Source organism: Dermacentor andersoni, chromosome 7 (assembly GCF_023375885.2).
Source record: "Dermacentor andersoni chromosome 7, qqDerAnde1_hic_scaffold, whole genome shotgun sequence".
NCBI lineage: Eukaryota > Metazoa > Arthropoda > Arachnida > Ixodida > Ixodidae > Dermacentor > Dermacentor andersoni.
In genome coordinates this window covers 110523929-110545415 of record NC_092820.1, presented here as the reverse complement: position 1 = coordinate 110545415, position 21487 = coordinate 110523929, and the positions used below count along the sequence as shown (strand labels likewise).

Genomic DNA, 21487 nt, shown 5'->3' with positions numbered 1-21487 from the left:
TGCACTAGGCGTATAGGGGCGCCACTGAAAACCGCGTAGCGGCGGCCGTTGGAAGCGCAGGTGGGCCTCGTGCCGGAGACGCCTGCTTCCACTGCAGGCTTGACTGAAGTGAGTGCGGGTTATTTGACGTTTACGCGCGACCCAGCTAGTTACTTCTGAGGTGTCAGTGTGCGCAAGGAAGTCCCAGTGTACACTAGTGGACAAGTGTGCGAATTCACGGCGGTCTGGGACGACACTGTCTCCTTAAAACGCGGCAAGTGTTTGCCGCGGATGAGCATCAACAAGCTTGCCTACGAAGTGAAGCTCATCGCCAATATGCCGTATTCATTATAACGCCCCGGCCTGTAATGGCTGGATTTATTGGTCCGTGAACCAACGTTCTTTATACGCACAGTTGCTTCGTTTACATGCCGTTTATTTTTATAGTAGGCTGAGGGAAAGCCGTCGCGCCTGCGAATGCATGGTTCGTACAAGCGCGGCCACGTGAGAAGCCAAGGACGGAAAAGCTCACAAACCAGCACGATGAGCTTGAGAAAAATAGCAGATATAGGACTTCGGCAATAATTAGGGTTGGCTGTCTTTGTGCTTGCGTCTTTCCACTCCCTGCACAGCATGAATTTTACATCTTCCATCGTTAAACAGGCGGAGCGTTTCGATGATTTCACGGGATCATGCGAGTTAGATATCTGAAGACGCCATAGTTGAAAATTTGCCTCCCTGGTCAGTCAAGAGCATATTGCTTTTATTTTTTATGTTATGTTTTATTGTCACCACTATATTTACTAGTATCTTTCTCCCATCCACATACAGAATTAACCGCATGTTCTGTCGCCTATTGTAGTGCCCCGAGTCTGAATAGCCAGTGCTGCGCTATTTAATTAGTTGAAAGAGTACACTGACACAATATTAAGTTTGATAGCAAATACAAAGAATGACATTAAATAATTCTTGTAAACCATGCACGTGCTAGATCGAAATCATTTTCAAAGCAGAAACAACTACAGCGAAGCAACATGATCATATATTGACCCATTTGATGCAAAAGGAGAGAACGAAAACAAGCACTCGCTAGCACCACTAGCAAGATATGAAAACACAAAAGAGCATTGACCACAACGCATGACAAAGCTGTCGTAAAGTGAATCTGCATTACTTGCAGACAACAGGTCTTCGAAGTTCAGGCATTTCGCACTCCCGCAAAGTCATATTAAGAGGCATTCAATACGAGGTTGAATGCCCTGTCAAAAGTCTTTAATGCTCACAGACGCCAGGTTGTACCGACAACATGCAGATAGCTGAGGCGAGCGTACACCGAACGTTCTAAACCACAGGTCGCATTTCAGTGCCATCGATAAGTAGAGCAACAGCTGATTCCGTGCAACGCATGGGAGACTGCGTGACACCTTCTTGAAGGCGCCGTCACCTACTTTTTATTACGTAGCCCTTTGTTCAAAGCGTCTAAACACGATGAGCGCTTCACAGCTTCCCGATGTTCACCATTCGCTATGTTCTATGCCAGTGCCCGCAGTACAGTGTGCACGGATAATCGCTTTCTGTTGTGCTGGACCAGTTGAACGACCAGCCTCTGTCGGAAGAAAGAATTTTACATCAACGCAACTTAACATCGCATCAGAAGGCCGTGCAAGCGCTACTGTGCTTCTTGACATCGACCGCCGTGTGTGAACGCCTGTGATTGGAACGCCTTTTCTGTTAGATGTTTTCTTTTTCTCCTTTACTTTTTCTTTTACTTTTTTTTCCCTCTCAGCCTTTGTCGTATTTGCAAACCCTATATGACCCGCCCCAGTGCAGGTTAGCAAACCGGAAACTCGCCTCTGCTTAACCTCCCTGCCTGTTCTCCCTCTTTTTCTCTCTCTCCACAGCTCCGCTCCGCTATCTCTGGCTTAGTTTTTCGCATCTTTTTTTTTTCTTTTCCAAAGGCGGGCATCCCGTTTTATCAGTAACAACATAATGTTTATAGTATCTTCTGGACTGTAGACGAGGCGCCCAAGTTTAAACGACCCGCCGTGGTTGCTTAGAAGCTATGATGTTGGGCTCCTAAACACGAGGTCGCGGGATAGAATCCCGGACACGGCGGCTGCATTTCCATGGGCGCGAAATGCGAAAACGCCCGTGTACTTTGATTTAGGCGCACGTTAAGGAACCCTAGGTGGTTCAAATTTCTGGGGTCCCCCACTAAGGCGTGCCTCATAATCAGATCATGCTTTTGGCCCGTAAAACCCCACAATATAATAATCTAATCTAAGTTTAAATGTGGAAACGTTCCCTAAAGGAGCCGCGACATCAAGCAAAAAAATAAAAACATAGTAATTGCTCTAAAACTGCAGGAAAGAAAGCGCGATTGCTTATCTTCTCCGTCGAACAGCTGCGATCCACCGCCGCCGTCGCTCTTGGCCGTGAAGCAGCATCGGAAACTAAGCGTGCGCCTGGCTAGTTCTTGTACGCTTTAAAGCACCCGTCTACGCAACAGTTGTCTGAAGACATCGCTGAAGGTTAACAGAAGTGTCAAATCACGGTTACGAACGCAAACTGGACAGCAAGCGCATAGGCGCTGACGGGAACAGTGCTCCCCCGAGGCCGCCTACGATTCGCAGCCTTAGCGATTGGCGGCGTTGTCGGCGTTTTGCGCACGGCGTATAACGAAGGGTTACAGAGGACCCAAGCCCTTCGTTGCAAAGGCGTTCAACTGTATTCCACCTCTTTCACACGACGGACACGCATATGGCACGTCCCACATAGCACAAGCTAGAGCACTTGTGTGCGCTCTAGCTTTCATTCGGACTGAAATCAATTACTTTCTTCCTTGCGTCACGAGCGGGAACGTGTCAGTTTGTACAATTCTCGCCTCGTGGCAGATAACGCTTTGGGACGCTGTATTAAACTACACCTCCGCCGTCGGGCTCGGCTCTCATTCCCCAGTCATCTCCTCGTAGCAGAACGCTCCGAAGACGATGCGACACATCGTACCGCTTATGGGTTCGGCCGAGCTTGTACCGTTCCTTTCTGGAGTAAAAAATTCACCAACGATTACGACACTGCCTAATGCAAAATCTATACGTGCTTTCATTCCGTGATATATTAGCTGGCGCGAACAATCTGTCTCGAGCGGTACATTACAAACGGAGCGAAATGCGGGGCAACTATCTCGCAAATCGGGAGATTGCGAGAAGCAGCGCGTGGGTGACGCATGCGCGCGATTCACAGCAGCCGCCGCAGACAGACATCCGTTCATGCAGCGCTTTGTTTCCTTATATGGTACCGTTGGACGCACTCTCCGCATGCCAACGGTGAACAGACGATGGTACGCTACTTTGGCGCCATCTCGTATAGCTGTCGTCGCCGCAGAGCCCGTCTTACACAGCACTACGCTTTTCTTCTCACACTTTCGCCATTCCCTCCTCCTAACCTTTCTTCCTCGCGCTCTCTTCGCTATCGCCGCCTTTCATACCCTTCTGCGCTCCGCGCTCGCTCTTTCACCCTTATTCGATGTGCTCTTTCGCTCCGTTACGCCGAAGCTCAATAAAGGAACGGGCACCTAACCGCTGCGCTCTAAAATTATGGACAAAAAAAGGAGACATACGCCGCCCTTTTTTTTTTGTTCCTTGAGCTGCTTCGCCAATCGCGCATGTGTCGGTAAGTTCCCGTTCTCCATCCGTTATAATTATTTTTATCTTTGCAATGCTTCGTCATTCTAAGGGCTCAATCCTCAAGGCTTCCCAGGCTTAAGCCTCCGAAGAAAAAGTGACGCTAGTGGGTGCGGCCGTGCCTACGTTCGCGATAAGTGGCCGGCCATGGAAGCAGCCGGCCACAGCAAAAGAAATTCAACTACCACTGTTTCTTAGCGTTACTGTTACATTCTTCAAATTAATGTTTGTAATAACGCCGTTCTACATCCTTTAGCCTATTAGTTAAAATATGGGAGTGATTCTTGTATCTTAAACGACATGCTAATTGGCTGGCGTTTCGTCTTCCTGTGCATATTTTTCCTTTTTGCGCTTGCTTCTCATTAGTACCTCTGTCACCCAAGGATTTCGAGGAGGTTTCTACTTTGCCTGTTTTGTGCTAGCCAACACAGCAGTTACAAACAATTACAAAATTTTCTAAGAGGAAGTTCAGCGTCAAACACAGCCTTTTTCTCGGCCAGTTGCGCTTCTGAAATAACTTTTCCTCGTTAAAAATACTTGTGACAAAGAAGACTTAGCAACTGGCGAGGAAGCAATAAAAGAGAGAAAGACAGGACAAAGGTCCATTGTATTATTCTCAATTACACCTATGGAAGTACGTGAAGAAAAATAACATAATGCATGGTGTATGAGTATGGGTATGGGTGTACGAGTATGAGTGCATGGGTACGTTCGTTCCGTTAGTTGCATGGTTGTGTTGGTGACTCAATTATTCATTCAAATCCCTATCCTCTAAAACATTCAGTACATGCCACAGTGGCATGATTCAGTCGATCCAGTAGATGAATATTGATATCTCCCGGTAATAAAACGTTTTTGTTCTCAAAAGTTACCTTTTATGGTGTGAAGTCAAGATTGCTCATGAATTCTGAAGATGACAATGGCGAACGATATATGCATCCAGCAGTTAGGTTTCTACTATTACCACGTGTGCAAGGCACATTAGAACCAATCCAAACGGCTTCAAGGAAAGGAACGGCCAAAGGAGATATCTACAGGAGCAGGAAATGACCGATGAAATGAAATTCGCAACACATCCACGACTGTCTGACTAGTGGTGACTATACTAAGCTTGATAACATGCGAAAGCAAAGTTATTTCCATCTCGTTCACTCTGCTAAGTCTTCGGTATTCAGCGCTAGGCTTCGATTTTGTTGCGTCAACCACAACGTTTACTCGGGGCAAACGAGATCGAGAACATACGTACCCGGGCGTCGTCCTTGGTTTCTTCATTTTTGTGCTCCTTAGTCTGGAGTTGCTTCAAATATATGCTCGGCGGTTTTCGGATCGGACGGTCGAAAATAAGTGTGAAAGGCCAGAATCCCGAGCTGATTTGCGGCACCTTATGATAAACGAGCAAAAGAGGTGCTAGTCGGCAGTCTCAAAACTTAGCTGTTCTTGAACGAGCTTCCGTAGCATCGATACGCATTGGATGACACGAAGTACAAGAGCTGATTAACCCCTTTCACGAGGTCACACGTGAAACATGCCGCTTGGTGACACAGAACGTGGCGTGGGAAGCCAACGCGAGAGAACACATCAATGAGGCATTCCGTATCTATTCGAAGTCAAATGCTGCCAATGGCACAACGTTTGGGCAGCGTGTCGCAATGCCTACGAGCATAAAGATGTACCGGTGACATCCTGCGGATGTGGGTGTTAAAGTACCAGTAGGATCATTGGTATCGACAGCCATACGTTCAAAGGGCGCGTCGATCAAGGGCGTGTCGATCAAAGGTGTGCATCCGAGAGGTGCTTTTAAAAAACCTTCCTTCGTGTAAAACATTTGGCAGACGCCACATGATCTGACGTATCTCAAAATTATGTATTTCACACCAGGCCAATAAAAGGCCGCGAGAATGCGATTCAACGCCTTTTGAGTGCGCTGGTATCCAGAAGTAGAATTCTCACGCAAATTCCACGATTTTCTTGCCCATTTAACCTTATATTAGTCTAAGATCTTGTTTCTTTCCAGCTTACGAAAGTTCTGCCAGGATATTTGAAAAAAAAAAAAGAATTGACTTGGTGGCTATTTCTATGATACCCAGCAGCTTTTATATAGATCAATAGTGAATTTGGCAAATTTTCTTTCTATGTGCGGACCAACTTATAGTTTTCCACTCATCGGGGGAAGACTGTATTTTTTTGTAATTAGGAGTCTGAAAGACCGGCCTCCGGCGACCCAGGCACATTTCCCTCTATATGGCACCAAACAGTGGCAATACATCATACTTGCCAATGACTGTTCCTGAAAACTAGGGAGATTTTATTTGCGCCTCAGGCTCGGGACCTACAATCCTACTACCATCACCCAACACAAAAAGAGTAGAAGCGCCTGCATACAAGCTTTGCTTCTTCTGCAGTTATCGATCAGTGCGCGACACGACCAAAGTGTAGCTTCCGGTTTGTCATAGAACAGAAAGGTCTCGCCGGAAGACTTCGCCTTGCAATACCGCCGTGACAGGCAAAATTATTGACGGTTGCGTCTTCACTACACTGGTGGTGATTTTGCCTTGTTTTTGAGCGTCGCAACGTCCTGCGGTATGCCGCTGATCGAGCTTACCCTAGGGTGACGTAAGACAAAGCGTGGACAGCTTGAAGGAGCCGTCCTTTTCGGTGCGACTCTTTAGATTGTGTCGATGGTGGTAAATAAATAGAGGTTAAATTGAGAGGAAAGCACTGACATATAGACCATTCACCGCAAGAAACAAGGCGCAGTGGTTAAAACACGAGCATGCATTTATACCATTTATATACAACCTATTTTGCATTTGTTCTTCACCGTGTCGCCGAACCTTCGCCTCCAAGGTGGCAGAAGTAAAGCCCGCAAACTCTCAGAAGTAAAGCCAGCAAACATCAAAAGGAAAGCTGAAAGCGAATAGTCTTAATTCTTCGGCTCTTTAGGCCGTTTTGGTGGTCGGCGATAGTCAAACTTTTACAGCCAATGCAAAGGCTTGAATGCAAAGGGCACGTGGCCTTGCGCAGTTGAGTTGCGGGGCACGTTCACCGCCGAATTCCAGCTGTTACAGCTCTTTCAGACGCATGTGCTGCTGTGCGAGAGCTTTGGGGCATCTGAAATTTAGAGGCTGTGGTGGAGCGGTTGGGAAGGACAGCCCCTCTCTTCTCTCGCTGCCCTTTCTGCCGGACAGGAGGATGGCAGTCGCCTTTCAGGCTGGCGTTCATTCCACTAAAGACGACACATAAGACGATTCGGCTTGTATGTATAGAGATGTCTCTACCAGCACCTTTTATAGTCATGTGCATATAATGTGGTGCAGGTCGAGGCATGCCTAATTCAATGCCTCACTCACGTTATACCACCTATACTACCGCGACGAATGCGCTCGGTAACTGATCTGTTTTCTGCGGAATAATGCAATCAGACAACAAACTCTACGACAATATACTCAGTGCAAAAATTCACCTTCACGTGCGTGGTTTCTTTAATAATGAGAATAGCTTTCTAGAAGCACTCGGCTATTCGCTTACATTGACAATCATCGTCGACGGTTTCTGCGCAATTCCTTAGAACTTAGATGATTCTTTGAAACTCTTTTGAAACATTTCGACACTTCTGAAACTCTTTCATGGCTTTAGTTATGCAATCAGCCCACTGCTGATGTAATGGCGTGCCAGCCTGGAAGGACTTCAAGCTGAAACCTCAATCAAGTTTAGCGAAGCCGTCAGTGGCCTAAAAATAATGGTGGAGGCACTGACACCACACAGTTTCGTGAATATTTCCTCGCAAGATATCGGTGATATGCTGAGCAGCAGCAAAATCACGAAAATTGAAATCAGTGTATTGTAGTGCAGCAAAATGGCAAAGGTGGCGCAGGAATCGCATTCCCGACCAGTATGGGAAGTTGACTGTACTCAAAGAAGGGGGAGCTGCCTATTTGTCAGCAATTAGCAAAGTGACGAGTGGTGTACCTAACGGCTGCGTACAGCATAGAACCCAATGTCTGCGCGCGCAGCAGCCAAGGCAGTCAGTCACTTGGTGCAGCAGCTCTTCGGCATCTGCAATCGTGAAAAGAGAGCTTGGCCTCTTGGCAAAACTGGTGATGACAGTTACTACAAAACACTTTATTTTCACGTCCATTAAATAATGCAAATTTCGGGATTGGAAAACATCACGATGTTTAAGGTCGCACGAGAACTTCATGGAAGAAATATGAGCGCTATGCTGAAAATAACATCTTGCCGGTTAGGTCTGCTGACTATACACGCTCTAAAACGTGGCGCATTTGATTTACATTCATGGCTGCACATGCTCGCGCTATGCCACTCCTCTCACATGGTGCACGGGATATTTCCGGGCTCCCCGAGAGGGCGTTCCATACTAAAGGCTAAATAGCCAGCGGCAGGCTAAGCAATGTGACATCTGGAGGGGCCACTTACAGACCAGCTCTAGTGGAATGCTACGAGGTGCGTAAGTGGTGTAGTGTTGCTCCGCCTCCCCGATAAATCCGTGTTACACACCACATTAAAGCCCTTCAAAGGACACACATCATACACGGGTTGGCCCAGCAATTATGTCAGTACCTTTGATTAAACAGTCTCCAGATCAGCCGTGCTTTGACTACACTCTCCAGGACCAACCCGGTTTCCTTAGCCAGACAGCTGTCCACACGAAGTAGGCGGAACAGCCAAAAAAATGGCCCGCTTAAAATTTTCTGCCCCGTAGCACAACATGGTATGACAATAAAAATTGCAGCGAAAGACTGTGCACTTCACTGATAAAGAGGGACAATGTTCTTGTTTATTTGCAAACTTGGAAATGGTAAAAACACCGGTGTGAAATTAACAAGCAAAGGAACATCCGACAGCAGCTGGTTGCTATCTTAATGTGCTATCAGCGAAGCTAACACATCTCTTAACAAGCACTGTAACCACTGGTAGGATCTTTCGGTCGTGTCCTAACCAATAGCTAGTGCTCGAAGGAGCACTGACATGACGTTTTTCACTAGTCATGTTATTGTGATGTGAATTATATGGACATTCCAGGCGAATTTTCGCCATCGTCGTCAGTTTGATGTTCTATATATAGTCCATGTGCGATAACATCGCAGTCGCGCGCCGTATGCTGACTTCACGGCAGCGCTTCGCTAGCAACTTTAGCATCAAAGTGAAGCACCTTACAAGTGTTTGCCAGCCTTCATATAAGCATCATCCTCTTACGTGCAGGAAACATAGAGTTTGTAGAGCTTCGAAAATAGGTGTCAGTGCTTCTTTGTCACATGGATGACAAAAGAGAGCAGCCCTCACAAAACGTTATACAAATAAACAGAAAACAACAATGTAGCACGCACAATAACAATGTTGCTACTGGTAACAGGTAAAAAAGCTTCCGATGTTGTTTATGACAATGTAATACAGTTATAATAAACGGTGCATCATATTTAAAGCAAGCCACTCTTAGGAAATACAGGTGATCTAGCACATCCACAGCGAATGAAGGCACAAACTACTTCAGCATTCTCACCCTCCGATATGACAAAAGTGCACTGCAAAGCACTGCGACTTTTGTGTATGCACGAAATATTTTATCGCTAACACTTTAGTAAGAATTTAATAAGAAACGCTAATAATTTAAACATAGGCCCCCTAACACGGAGAAACATATGGCTTATTTACGAAGTTTTGACACAGACAAACAAATACGGTTGGCTTTCAATTGACGGGTGGGAAAACTTCTGAAGTTTTGTGTTGCTTTATAGTTTTCTGTAGTGTTGAAAACTAGCATGCTCAAGATGTACTCAGAACGTTTGGTGTCTCTAAAAGGTGTTATTAATTGGTATGGAGACAAGAAATTATGTTTTCTGCTGTTGAATAAATATAGTGTTGTTTGTATGAACGCTGCACGTTTTTTTTTCTTTGTTTAACAAAACTCTTGATTTAACTAAATAAGTTTTGGGGTTCGATCAACCTCATTAAACCTGTACCTGTACCTGTGCCTGTATGGCAAAAATAAGCACAATTCTCATGTCCCCCCTCCCCCAGCACTCCTTTAACATCACATAATTTCCATTATATTAAAGATACAGCACAAAAACAAGCACTGAGGGGTTTTTGTTAATCAGGCCTATCTTCGAGAGTTGTGTAAACAGCTGCAAAGTACACCGGGCCCCAAAAGTTTATGGACCACGAGATCTCAGAAAACGTTGAACTCCCGAGGAGCTTGTAGCAGTAGCCAGTAAAACTGTATACAACAATGTTGGCATATTCTAGTCGGAGCCCAAATGCAATACCACTTTGCGTTGTTAGATTGCAGAGATATTCAGCTTTTTCTCAGATTTCATGGTCCGCAATATTTTGTGGTCGGGTGTACCTCCAAGCATGAACCGTGACTTCAACAAAGGCATGCGTTAACTACATTCATGGATCGAGGATGCGTCCAGTCTTGAAGCAATGAATTGCGGAACAGTTGGGCAATGTGTGTTGTTTTTACAAACACAGCAGAAAAAATTTACCGCTGCTATCGTTTTCTTCTCATTTTTTCCTTCCCTTCCAACAAAAAAGTAAGCCTGTTATCACTGGGTCGTAGCGTCACTGGCCTGTTGAGACTGGGCAACAAAGCGCAGACTCATGCTGTTGGCACTCCCAGCCTCAAGGACAAATCCGTTGTTGGCATAAAACTTGACCACGGTGTCCTTACAGTCGAGCGTGAGCCGGTAACAGCCAAGCCGCTTGCCAAGTCGTACTAGCGTCTGGATCAAGCTGTCAAGGGGTAGAATACATTTGCTTTTGAAAATATGTCTGGCTAAAGAAAATAAAAAGTAAAGCAACATGAATAAATCTTATCTATTTGCTCATTGAAAGACCTTGACTGTGTCCATTGGTCCCGTTGTGTTGACGTAGCGCCCCCTCCCCCCCCCCCCCCAACCATGGTAAGTAACCCTAGAAATTACTGCATTCCAGTGTTAGTTCAGCCAGCAATAAAAAGGTAAAAATTAATTTGAAATACATAATATTTAGCCTGGCGTTTTCTTATTGCGTTATTGCAAGATATTGAACCACTGAATGGTAAAATTTAAGTGTGTTCCTGTTATTTCTTGTGCCCATGTCACCCTGACTTTTCATGTGTGAATGCACCCCTGCTGCTAACTCGTCGTTCCTGCTACTAACTAGTTGGCATCATTCTATTACGTTTGCGCAAGCCACTAATTTGTAAATATTGCGCATATTAAGATTTTGCTGTAAACGTTTATAATTATTTGTCAGGACATCTTTGGTTAAGCGCATTCATTACTTTGCATGCCTTTTGATTTTTCATGTCACTTGCCTTTTGCTTAACGAGTATCAAAATTCGACAGGAAGTAGCAGTAACAGTGTGGTCTCTTTTACCGCAGAATATGTCTGCACATCTTTGTTATCTTCGCCTCTCAACTGATTTACTAACGTGCACAAGTGTACAGTCAGCGCCAATATGAAAGGAAACACTAGATATACGTATTCATGACAATGCATTTCGCTTGCTTTTACAGTGAACATAATAAGCTACAGAAGGGTTCATTCTTCGGAACGAGAGTTACCTAGAAAGTGCTTGAGTGCAAGGTCTGAAGTCAAACTGCTCCAATAATCGTTGCTTCAGGACAGATTAGATGCTCCCTTTCACAGTGGCACACCCTGCACAACTCGCAGTTTCTCTTTATTCTCGTTCATTCAGTAATCTTGTTCAATCTCATTCATTCACTACACATCAACGTGAGCAAAAAGCATATGTACTCACAGCTTGCCCAGGTTGCGACCACGGTACTCGCTTGAGACAACGACATCCTCTATGTGACCCCTCTGCAACAACACGAAGAAACTTGGATATTGTTTCTTTGTTTTAGATAAAAAGCGATACATACTATACATAGGTACAACAACGTGAGGTATTTATGCATATTGTGAAGTTTCATGCACCACACTGACTCTCAAAGTGCTTGTATCTGCGCACGTATTTATGACGTCACGTCAGGCAATGCGAATTCAGAGAAAGATGACGCATGCGCAGCTAAGAAGTCGTATGTGAGATGACGGCAGTGTCTGCCGCGAAATGTTGCTGCTTCTATCGCAGTAGATAAACTCTAGGAATATGAACCAGCCCTTTTTTGACCTATCACGAATCATTTTTATAAGAAGTCTGCATGGCTACTGCAAATGAACGTAAGGGAGAGATATGAGAAATAACGAAAAGTTCAAAATAAAATAATAAAGTTTGCGTACTGTTATCGCTAAAATTTAGTGAACAGCTTGCAGATATGGTTATGTGCCACTTAAATCGAGTTTGTAAACAGCAAACAGCCATAAATGTTGTACGAGGGTTCTTAGCTGGGCTTATTTACTCGTTTACGCACATTATCGCGAAACAGTGCAGACGACCGGACGTGTGAAAAACGCCCAGCACAATACGCTTAACATCAAATGGTTCTTTATATTGATTCAATATGTGCACTAAAGTGGCCGCGTAAACTGTTAATTAGCAGAATTTCACTTTTAGTCACTATCTCATTTCAATTTTTCGTACAAGAAATGTTTCTATGTAATCCGGCGCAAAGAATAGAACTGTGTTATCTGCAAAAAGCATTTTATATATATATCGTTTTAACACTCATATAAAACATGTGGCACCCCCAACATGCCATAAAACATGTATACCTTCATAAATATTGCTATGATGACCTCTTGGCCACATTGCTTAAGGCAAAGGCGCTATAAGTTTCACAAGTTCTAGAACGCTTATAAACATCAGGGAACTCTAAATACTGAAAGCGCGGTAGCAGGAGGGGAAGCAGGAGCCAGGAAAAGAATCATGATGGTAATTTGTTTACAACCTGCTACTTATACAAGCAGCAGCGTTTACGATCCCATAAAGTGAAAAACACAACTCAACATAGCCCCAATCGCTTGTACTTCTTAATAACTCAATCATGCTTGGTACGTACGTGCACATATTATGTTGCTTCTACATTGAAAATACATCAGCAACGCTTTGTGTCATAAAATAATAATAAAAGCCATCTGCTTTTCTAAATTATTTACTGCAGCATGTTCCTAGAAAGTTTGTTTAATTGTTCTTAATGAATACCTGATTCAGTGGTTTATGCGTCTTCAAGTCATTCGCTTATTTGGAACTACGTGTAATGGCGTAGTGAACAGCTCCAGGCCAATTTAACGGCCTAAGTGTGGTCACTGAAGTGCACAGAAATCTCAGCATGCAGGCATATGTTGCACTGTGCTGCTGCCGTTGGAATGTGGTAGCCAAAACTGGATATAAAACCTGCAACTCCATGCTCAGGAACGTATGTGTTATGGCTCCAGTTGGTAATACCCACGTCTATAATATTTAACTTGGAAAAGACGGGTACAGTATTCAACAAGAGACCATCTCTCCCATTTAGTGTTCTCTGTTTCTTGTAGGCTTTTATAAAAGAAAGAGAGACAGGAAAGTTAGCTAGTGCATAGACCGGCTGGCTATTCTGTTGTAAAGGGAATGAAAGATGACGGAAAGACACACGACGAAGATAAACAAGAAAAACACCCGAAAAGACTGCATACAAGCGCAATGTACCGCACGAGCTTTTACAAAATATGTCTATTCGGACCACATGCTCTCAAGAAGCGCAACGATGTATTCAACGCCTTCTGTGCTGAAGAAGGTCTCGATCAGCACCCGAAGGTTCTCGCTTGCGACAAAGGACGCAATCTCTCTAATGCGATCGAGAGTTCCCTTTTCGAGGCGTACTATAGCGAAGGCGTTCACAAACATGAGAAATCCTCTTCGCAGTCACAGTCTGCCGCACGTAAGGCTGCCAAGCATTCCGATGAGAAATGAATAAGCATTTGCAAAGGCCACACCAAGCTGCAAGCGGCACAGAAGCGTTAAATGTAACACTCAAAGCTCAGCACCAGAACAGTGAAGCTGCTGAACCATAGCGGCGGATGAATTATAGCTCACGTTAACTCTTTAACCATTAAAACCTAAGCAGGGCTAACCGTGCAAATTTGTGCCAATATTACCCATGATGAATCCTACGTATCCATGCAGCAGTTTCCTCTGTTTTGGTTGCGGCGAAGGAATCACCTGTGCCTGCTGATTCCACCACCCACTCCCGAGATTGGGCACAGATACGTATTAGTTTTTAGTTTACACTTGTTCTGCCGCCATACGTTCATAGAATATCATTCAAGACGTGTATCGTGAGAACATTTGCCTTTTTCGAAAAGCGATTTGCTACTCAGTGTCTTCGTAGGGTACAAGGAACGATATATTTAATTATTTAATTTTAATATATCTATATTTTTTTTAAATCACGCTACGTACAAAGTGTCCGGAAGTAAAAGAAAATTCTGGAAATTTCATGAATCTTCAAGGGGAGATTTTGAAAATTCACGGACAAGAAAAGAAAGTCAAAGGCGTTCGTTGGGTTTTCAAGCGAATTGACCTTAGGACATGCACGCGCAATATCCTGAAACTAGCTGCAATGATGTCAAACGCGCTGCCCTCACCGTGGCCAATCCGCGGATGAACTTGAGCTCCGCGAAGAGCGTCGCCGAGGCAACCACCACTCCCCGGTCGGTGTCCTCAATTACTGTGACGTAGTACGTGGCAGGCGCTGCCTTCATTGCCCGGAACCTGTCTGGGGAATGAGAAGGACCGCCGAGGTAGAGTTTAGAGCAATTTCATGAAGTCTCAGCATACGGCTTCGTGATAATGCAGTTTGTTAATCAGACAGCATTACACACGAAAATGCGTGCAGTTAATTTCAGTAAAAATGGGCGTAGAAACAGCCTGTGGTTTTAAATCAATAAAGAGTCACGCTTATTTAATGTTCAGGCCTACGCTACCAAGACAGATCAATGGATGTGGTATGAAAGCTTCTAATGACCAGTAACTTTCTTTATTTCTGAGTCTCTTACTTTTCTGATGCACCGTGGTATTGTACAAGGAGACAAGATCTAATATATGACTTTATTTTTTTATTTTTTTTTGCATTCACGATAACAGACCTACACACAGAGAAAGACGATAATGCACCATTATCAAATCTAAGTACTCTCAAACATTTTTATAAATGAATTGTTAAGCACAGCACGAAATGTGTTTTGGATACGGGATTGCAAACAGGAGAATAATTTGGAGTTGAGGAACTTTAGACATTTCCGAAGCTACGATTCCAAAAAAAAAAAAAATAGATTTACAATGACATTACTCATGACATGAGTGTGTCCAATGTGGTACTTTGGCTGTACACTCTTAGGCAAAGTTACACCCTTTGGAGTGCCCCTTCTGCCACACAACAATAATCGTCGTCTGCTTTGATGCGTTTCCTTTCTTTAACGCTGCTAGCCCGGTACTTTCGAGCAACGAGCGGCATGCGCATTATCAGCATGATAGCATTGCCGACAGGAAAGTAGCGGGTGCGGCGTTTTCAAGAAAGGAAACGCATCAAGGCAGATGACGATTATTGTTGTGTGGCAGAAGGGGCACTCCAAAGGGCGTAACCTTGCCTGAGAGTGTACTATTCAGCGCCTGGTATCACAGACAACAGCTGTATCTTCTAACTTCTTTGCTTTAAAGGGGCCCCGAACCACTTTTTATCGATGTGAAGAACTGAATTTGGAATTAAGATGGACTATATCAGAAACACTTAGCCACAAAAAGTACATCAATGCGTTTAGTGCAAGCTGACTTATTGGCAATCAAACATCCCGTTTGCGGTGCTTGCGCTCCTTCTCCAATGACTTGCACTGCGAAGGCTACGGCGGAGCGGGGCGTGTCCACAACGCTCCACCTATAGAAACGCCACCGTGACCCGCACTTCAAGCTTATTGGATGTTCGCGTAGACGCCAGTATTTCCGGCTTCGGCACCTACGACGCGCCAAACGCGGTTGACCTCAGCGAGCCGCCGTGCGCTGATCAGCCAGCGGAATCGTCACGGCACCCCGCGGTGGCCGCGGTAACTACGCTACGTGACACGCCGCACCTACATGCAACTGCAGTGCTACGTGCAGCGTTTGCTTTGTGTACGACAGGACTTGAGTGCTACGTAGCGCGGACTGGCCCTGTCCTGCACCAGCCTGGCGGACGGACAGTAGCCACACCCGACTTGCGCATTTTGAAGTGCTACCGCAAAGCTCAATACGAAGCGAAGTCTGCCGATGCGTCTAACTAGTGGCCGCCAAGAGTAAGCGCACGCTGTCAAACGTACGTGTGCACTGACCTTAAGTTTGGCGTGGTTCGAAACTAGTTGAGCGTTCAAAACGAGTCGAAATTAGCGAGACTCGACAGCTACAACACCTATAAGCAAGGTGGCCAAAGCCTTATTCCTATGTGGGTGGCCGTGGCCTGTCGTGAGCAAACTGTAGTCGGCTTTTTCCGGAAGTACGTAATTATTATCGAAATTCGGAAGCATATTTTCGCTTACCTCAACATTTTAGTAAACTGCGTCAATAAATACACACCGTAGCAGTAAGATCGCGCAAGTGCACTTATCCAAATACACTTCTTGATTGATATCAGCTATTTGCCAATAACAGCCGCATATGGGAATCGGCTGCATTACAAAATAAAGCGTCGAGAAAAGAGTGAGGAGCAGGTTTCTGTTGAAAAGAGAGAGTTTGAGAGAAAGGCGACTTCGGGCTCCGCTTCCGAGCGTCACGCGCTGCGCACGACTGCAAAATCTGGCTGAGATATTCACCGCAGCGTATGCTATCCCTGCACTGTTTAGTCACCAAGCGGGAAGGTTGGTTCCCGAGCCCTTAAACTACGAACACCAAAAGCCATGCATCAAAACAAAAAGGTAAATAGGCAAAAACTGAAAAACATAGATTCTGAATACCTTCTTTATTCAAATATATTTCATTCCATGGCAGTCAGTCAGTCAGTGGCAAAAAGAGGAAAGAGACGCCGAGCATGGTGTTCTTTTTTTTTTTTTCTAACTCCCCTTTCGGCCTCCACACGGGAGCATTATTCACAATCCGAAAACAAAAATCACCTCGGTCGGCGTCTCTTTCCTCTTTTTGCCATGATTATTCCCGATCAGAAGAGATTTCGTCACACCCTGGACTTCACAATTCATTCAAGTTGAAGCCGTGGCAACGTGGTGGCAGTAGTGAACTTCAGAACCCCCCCCTTCCCCTCCCCCTTCCTTCAAGAAAAAAAAAAAGTAATCGGAAGTCGAGAATGTTCACAACACGGTAGGTCCTTTCAGCATACCTTGCTTACGTTTATCTGTGAAACACCGAGTCAACAATACCTCTGAATGTCAATGACACCACACTGCGCTTCCGCCCTTGTTCTATTAGCCCAAGTTCTATTAGCCCACGTCAAGAACCTGGTGAGCGAAATTGTTTGAAAGGACTTGCGGCTGGGTTAGCTTGTTCGAATGCCAAGGCACAATAAAACAAAATGGGACGCGGTACAGGACGAGTGACACACCCATCTGTCCTTACTTTGGGTTCCTCCAAGTTCGCTCTGTTATGAAAGAGAGAGCTAAATAGAAGAAGTTGATTTGTAATATAGACAGTGAGCTTATTAGCAGCGAAGTAGCACAGATTCATCTTACTCTTACTATCCACTCTTCACAAGACACAATTGCCAGTAGGGCGGTTGGTGAGGCTTACGTTAAAGATTTGCAGTAGCTTTTTCGAATGACACAGCAAGCTGGAGGAGTAGGGTAACTTGTTGCTGGTCTAGTTCATACTTTATTGTGGCGTAAAAAGGAAGAAAACTACGCAAAGTAAAATGAATTGTGCAGAATCCCCTGGCAATGATTGTCAATGTAGGCCAATAGCGAAACGCTTCTGGAACAGTAATTGCTTTATGAATGGAAAGATGCGCTTGACGACAAATATTTCTTGTAGTGAGAATATTTAGACAGCCGAGAAGAAAAGCGGTATACACGATTAACAAGACGAAGACGACGACGGGACAGGCTGGAATTTACAACTAAGGCTTATGACAGTAGAAATACAAAGTACGCATACCCTCCGGAAAGCCTTTCGGGCGCTTGCGCAAGCAACCATCGGCTTGCCAAAGGGCACACTTGTCTTTCTACAGTCATAACTTTTTGGTTGTAAATTCCAACCTGTCCCGTCGCCTTCTTCGTCTTGTTTGTCGTGTTTACCGCTGGTTTCTTCTCTTCCCTACCGCGTGCCAACTGGCCCATCTCACTACGTTGTTATTTAGGTAGCGCTTGCTGGTTCATTGTATAATTCTACGGGGAACAGAGTCGTTAACCAGCACATCTGTTGCAATAGTATAGGTGGACCGCACTAATTTCGCTTCCGAAACATGTAGTACTTGGCGCTCAGCGACAAGCGTGCCCCTCAACGCCGCTGCGCGAAAGTGTGCTTTGCATCAGCGCTCTTGTATCTGCGGTGAAAATCCAACCCTAAACCAGTGACCACGAAAACAGGCGAAAGAGTTAAAGAAAGCTATTGGCTTTAAAGGTATAGGCAACGGGACAGGGCTTTTGTCTTTTTTTTTTCTTCATATCTGTATTCATTCGATTCCAACGTACGCTCCAAGCTTTTAGGGAACTGGTACTAAAAGTTACATGTAAGTTATAACTGATTTGAGTATGATGTGTGAAAATCAGGGCCCGTATTCACAAAACGCTCTTATATGCGCTAAAAGCGTTCGTGCGAGCCAATAGTGATGTAGGACATATTATTAGCGAAGGCGATCAGCCACTGAATAACAGCACTTACGAACGAAAAACTGTGAATTCCGCCCCAAGTGCGCACTAAACTCATGGGTTCCTTATATTTGAACAAATACGGTCATTTCAGTTCTTTTTACAGTACAACGAAAGAGAAACAATGCACAGAATTCGCTCAATGGAGGGAAATGCTCTGTGCAGTCACTGAACAAGTAGCAGGTGGCAACAGGCTGCGATAGAGCTGTAGCCTTTTCGAACTGTGAATTGTATATGAAACGATGTTCGCGCAGGCACATGACTGGCACTTACCAAGGAACTGTTCTCGGGACACGTCGCCACCCACTGTCAGCTGGGTGAGGAGTTCCAGGAAGCCTGCAGATAATTTACGCTCGGCATTAATAACTCGTGCAACAAAAACGACACCTCACATTCCTTGATATGTTCGTTTACAATAATGCATCTAGATGAGCCTCCAAAAGTTTTTTGAATATTTTAACCTAACAAATTGTCCGCTTGGGTTGGCGTCGACTAACTAAATGTCCCATCGAGAGATATGCCAATGCCATTTGATGCACAGTCAATAGAAACACATCACGCATCCTTTAAATTTTCATGCAGGGAGTGTCGCCCTGACATCAGAGGTATCCTTCCGTACTTCGAAGTTTCAAGCTCTGAAGTACATAATATAGGGTTACGTGCACAATTTACGCGAAACACTGCCGAAAGTGCACAGGTCGCTTTGCAAATGACTGGCACATTATCAGCATGCCCTTGCAGCTATAAGCTAGGGTTCCAGAAAGGGATTAACGTTGTCTCCAGCAAATGCACTTCCTAGCAGTCTCTAAAAGCGCGATTACACAGGATGCGAAGATGCACCCCAAATGGTCTCAAACACAGGCAAGAGTTACCAGAAGCAGAGGCTTATCCAGTCATAATGGACGCAAGAATAGACCAGAGGTCAATACCAACTTGAGGTAGCACTGTGAAATACATGGGTTTTTGACAGCAACAGCTCAGACTGCTGAATCCGGAGGAAAGCAGGCACCCAATGTTGCAGCAGCATTTTCAGTCTGATTCTGCATATAGACGATCCAAACGCATGAGAGTGTTACAGAGTTGGCCACGTCAAACTGTCGTCATCATCGACTGACGTCATCGGCACCACGGTTTGGCCACAAGAGTTCCAAAAAAGGAAGGCTGGCTTGATTTTTGCAGTTAATAATCAGACATTCTCCTCCAAGGAAATGCAAACGGAAATTTAAAAGAATACCCTATGCGATGTCAGATGAGGTAAAGGTCAACTGGAACGACATTTCTGGCAGCATAGAAAGCCTAGTGTCAGTTCGTGTGCCCATAACGAGCAGCTTCCATGCAAAAATATTACGTTTGAAGAATGAGTGCATGCATCACGAAAAGCCAACAAGAGAAGTTTTTGAGACTGAAGCAGGTAAAAAAATGTCGCGATTACCGCTTGCCGTAAATTATGTAGAGCCCGGAGCATTAGAGAAGCAGTGCAGCTCCTTAGCATGACCTCTGAGATTCGGCAGCGCCCACGGTACACTGGAAACCTTACAGGCCATGGTCTGCGATTTACACTGTATCCCCTAAACACAAACTGCAAACGTCATCTGCTTAAGTGCTATTTAAAGGCTGCTATTCAGTATACTAGACAATTACCAACTCTGCAGTTTTGCCAAGATTGCTTCTTCATTCTATACACACAGTCGAGCCTCCATTGATATAACGAACACAGATATAACGAACTATCGGGAGTTAATAAGTAAATATGAAAATGGATTGAACATTCTTTAATTCAATGGAGTACTCTCCTGCTAGAACGAAATCTAAAATGTGGGATTCGACATGGTATCGGTAAAAGCGAAGCAATTTGTTTAGCACGCGCTCAAAATGTGTATTCTGGTAGCAAATATGTCTTACACAGTCGGCGACCGTCTTTCCCGACGCCCGATTTTTCGGACCTGCACAATCATTCGGACTTGCTTGCGGCACTGCCCCCTATAACTAGCACCGTTGTGTAACCACAATGACAAATTTCGGACGCCGCGCGATTTTTGGGCATGGTGGGAGCGCGCAATGACATGCGGCAGACATATGGCCGCCATGAACAATGTTGCCGCCATGTCGACTGGGAACGAAATTGTAACTTTGGTTGCCCACTCCCGACGAAATGGCGTTGGTGTAGGCCTGGCGGCCTAACACGGAGGAAGGAAACTAAGGAGAGGCCCTGACGTCACTCTTTGTGAAGCAAAAGTGAAGCCGGAATTTGGCGTTGCTCATGACGATGCTCCGCCTTTTGGGCCACCCTCCTCGCTTGTTTACATCTTTCGCGAAACCACGCCGCGCTGCGCGCGGAGCGCGCGCGCTCGCGCAACATCTGGCAGAGCACGGTGCAGGTAACACAGCGCAACAAGACACGGTGACTAACGCAAACCCGCCCACTCAGCGCCTTTGCCACGGCCCGAAACCTACCAGAGCAACACGTGTGAGCGCCGCCATTGTGGCCCAAAAGGCGTGGCCATACAACAGAAAAAATAAAAAAGCAGCAAAAAAATGAGAACCTACTACGTCATTTCCGCCACACTTTTCTCCTAGCGCGCGGAGGGGGTAGGGCCTCTCCTTAGTTTCCTTCCTCCGTGCGGCCTAAGCAGTGGCTGAAGGTGACAAGCCGTCGCGGGAAGCTCTCTGTCAATATGTTCGCGTTCGTAGCTCTCATCGGCGATTAGACGCACGGGCTTAGTCTGTGAGCCGTAGTAATGGAGTCGTCCATGTTCGAACTCTGTTGGTGGCGGCGGTTTGGCTCAGTCGGACCGCAGACGGAAACCCAACGTTTCGTTTACACCACAACCACGCGATGACATCTCGTTAGACTTTTGCACGCACAAAGACAGGTCGTCGAACGAAGAAGGGACACACAACCTGCGCAAACTTCAACTGGCTCTTATTGTGACAGCGACATATATATACGCTTCCCCAAGCATATATATATATATGTCGCTGTCACAATAAAAGCCAGTTGAAGTTTGTGCATGTTGTGTGTCCCTTCTTCGTTAGACGTCCTGTCTTTGTGCGCGCAAAAGTCTAATAAGAACCATGTACAGCCAACTCGCCCAAAA

The 21487-nt window shown here is 45.3% G+C and overlaps 1 protein-coding gene across 2 annotated transcripts in view; it reads right to left on the bottom strand.

Moving 5' to 3' along the window:
- Positions 1–8440: 8440 nt before the first annotated feature.
- The window catches only part of Gnpnat (glucosamine 6-phosphate N-acetyltransferase), a 36757-nt gene continuing 23710 nt past the window's right edge, over positions 8441–21487 (bottom strand). For both annotated transcript variants that reach the window (XM_050181912.3, XM_055072530.2), the window contains exons 3-6: positions 18663–18725; positions 14196–14326; positions 11431–11492; positions 8441–10418 (exon numbers count right to left, since the gene is read on the bottom strand). In XM_050181912.3, coding sequence (XP_050037869.1) covers positions 10232–10418; positions 11431–11492; positions 14196–14326; positions 18663–18725 — 443 coding nt within the window. In that variant the 3' untranslated portion in view covers positions 8441–10231. The remainder of the gene's footprint in view (positions 10419–11430; positions 11493–14195; positions 14327–18662; positions 18726–21487) is intronic.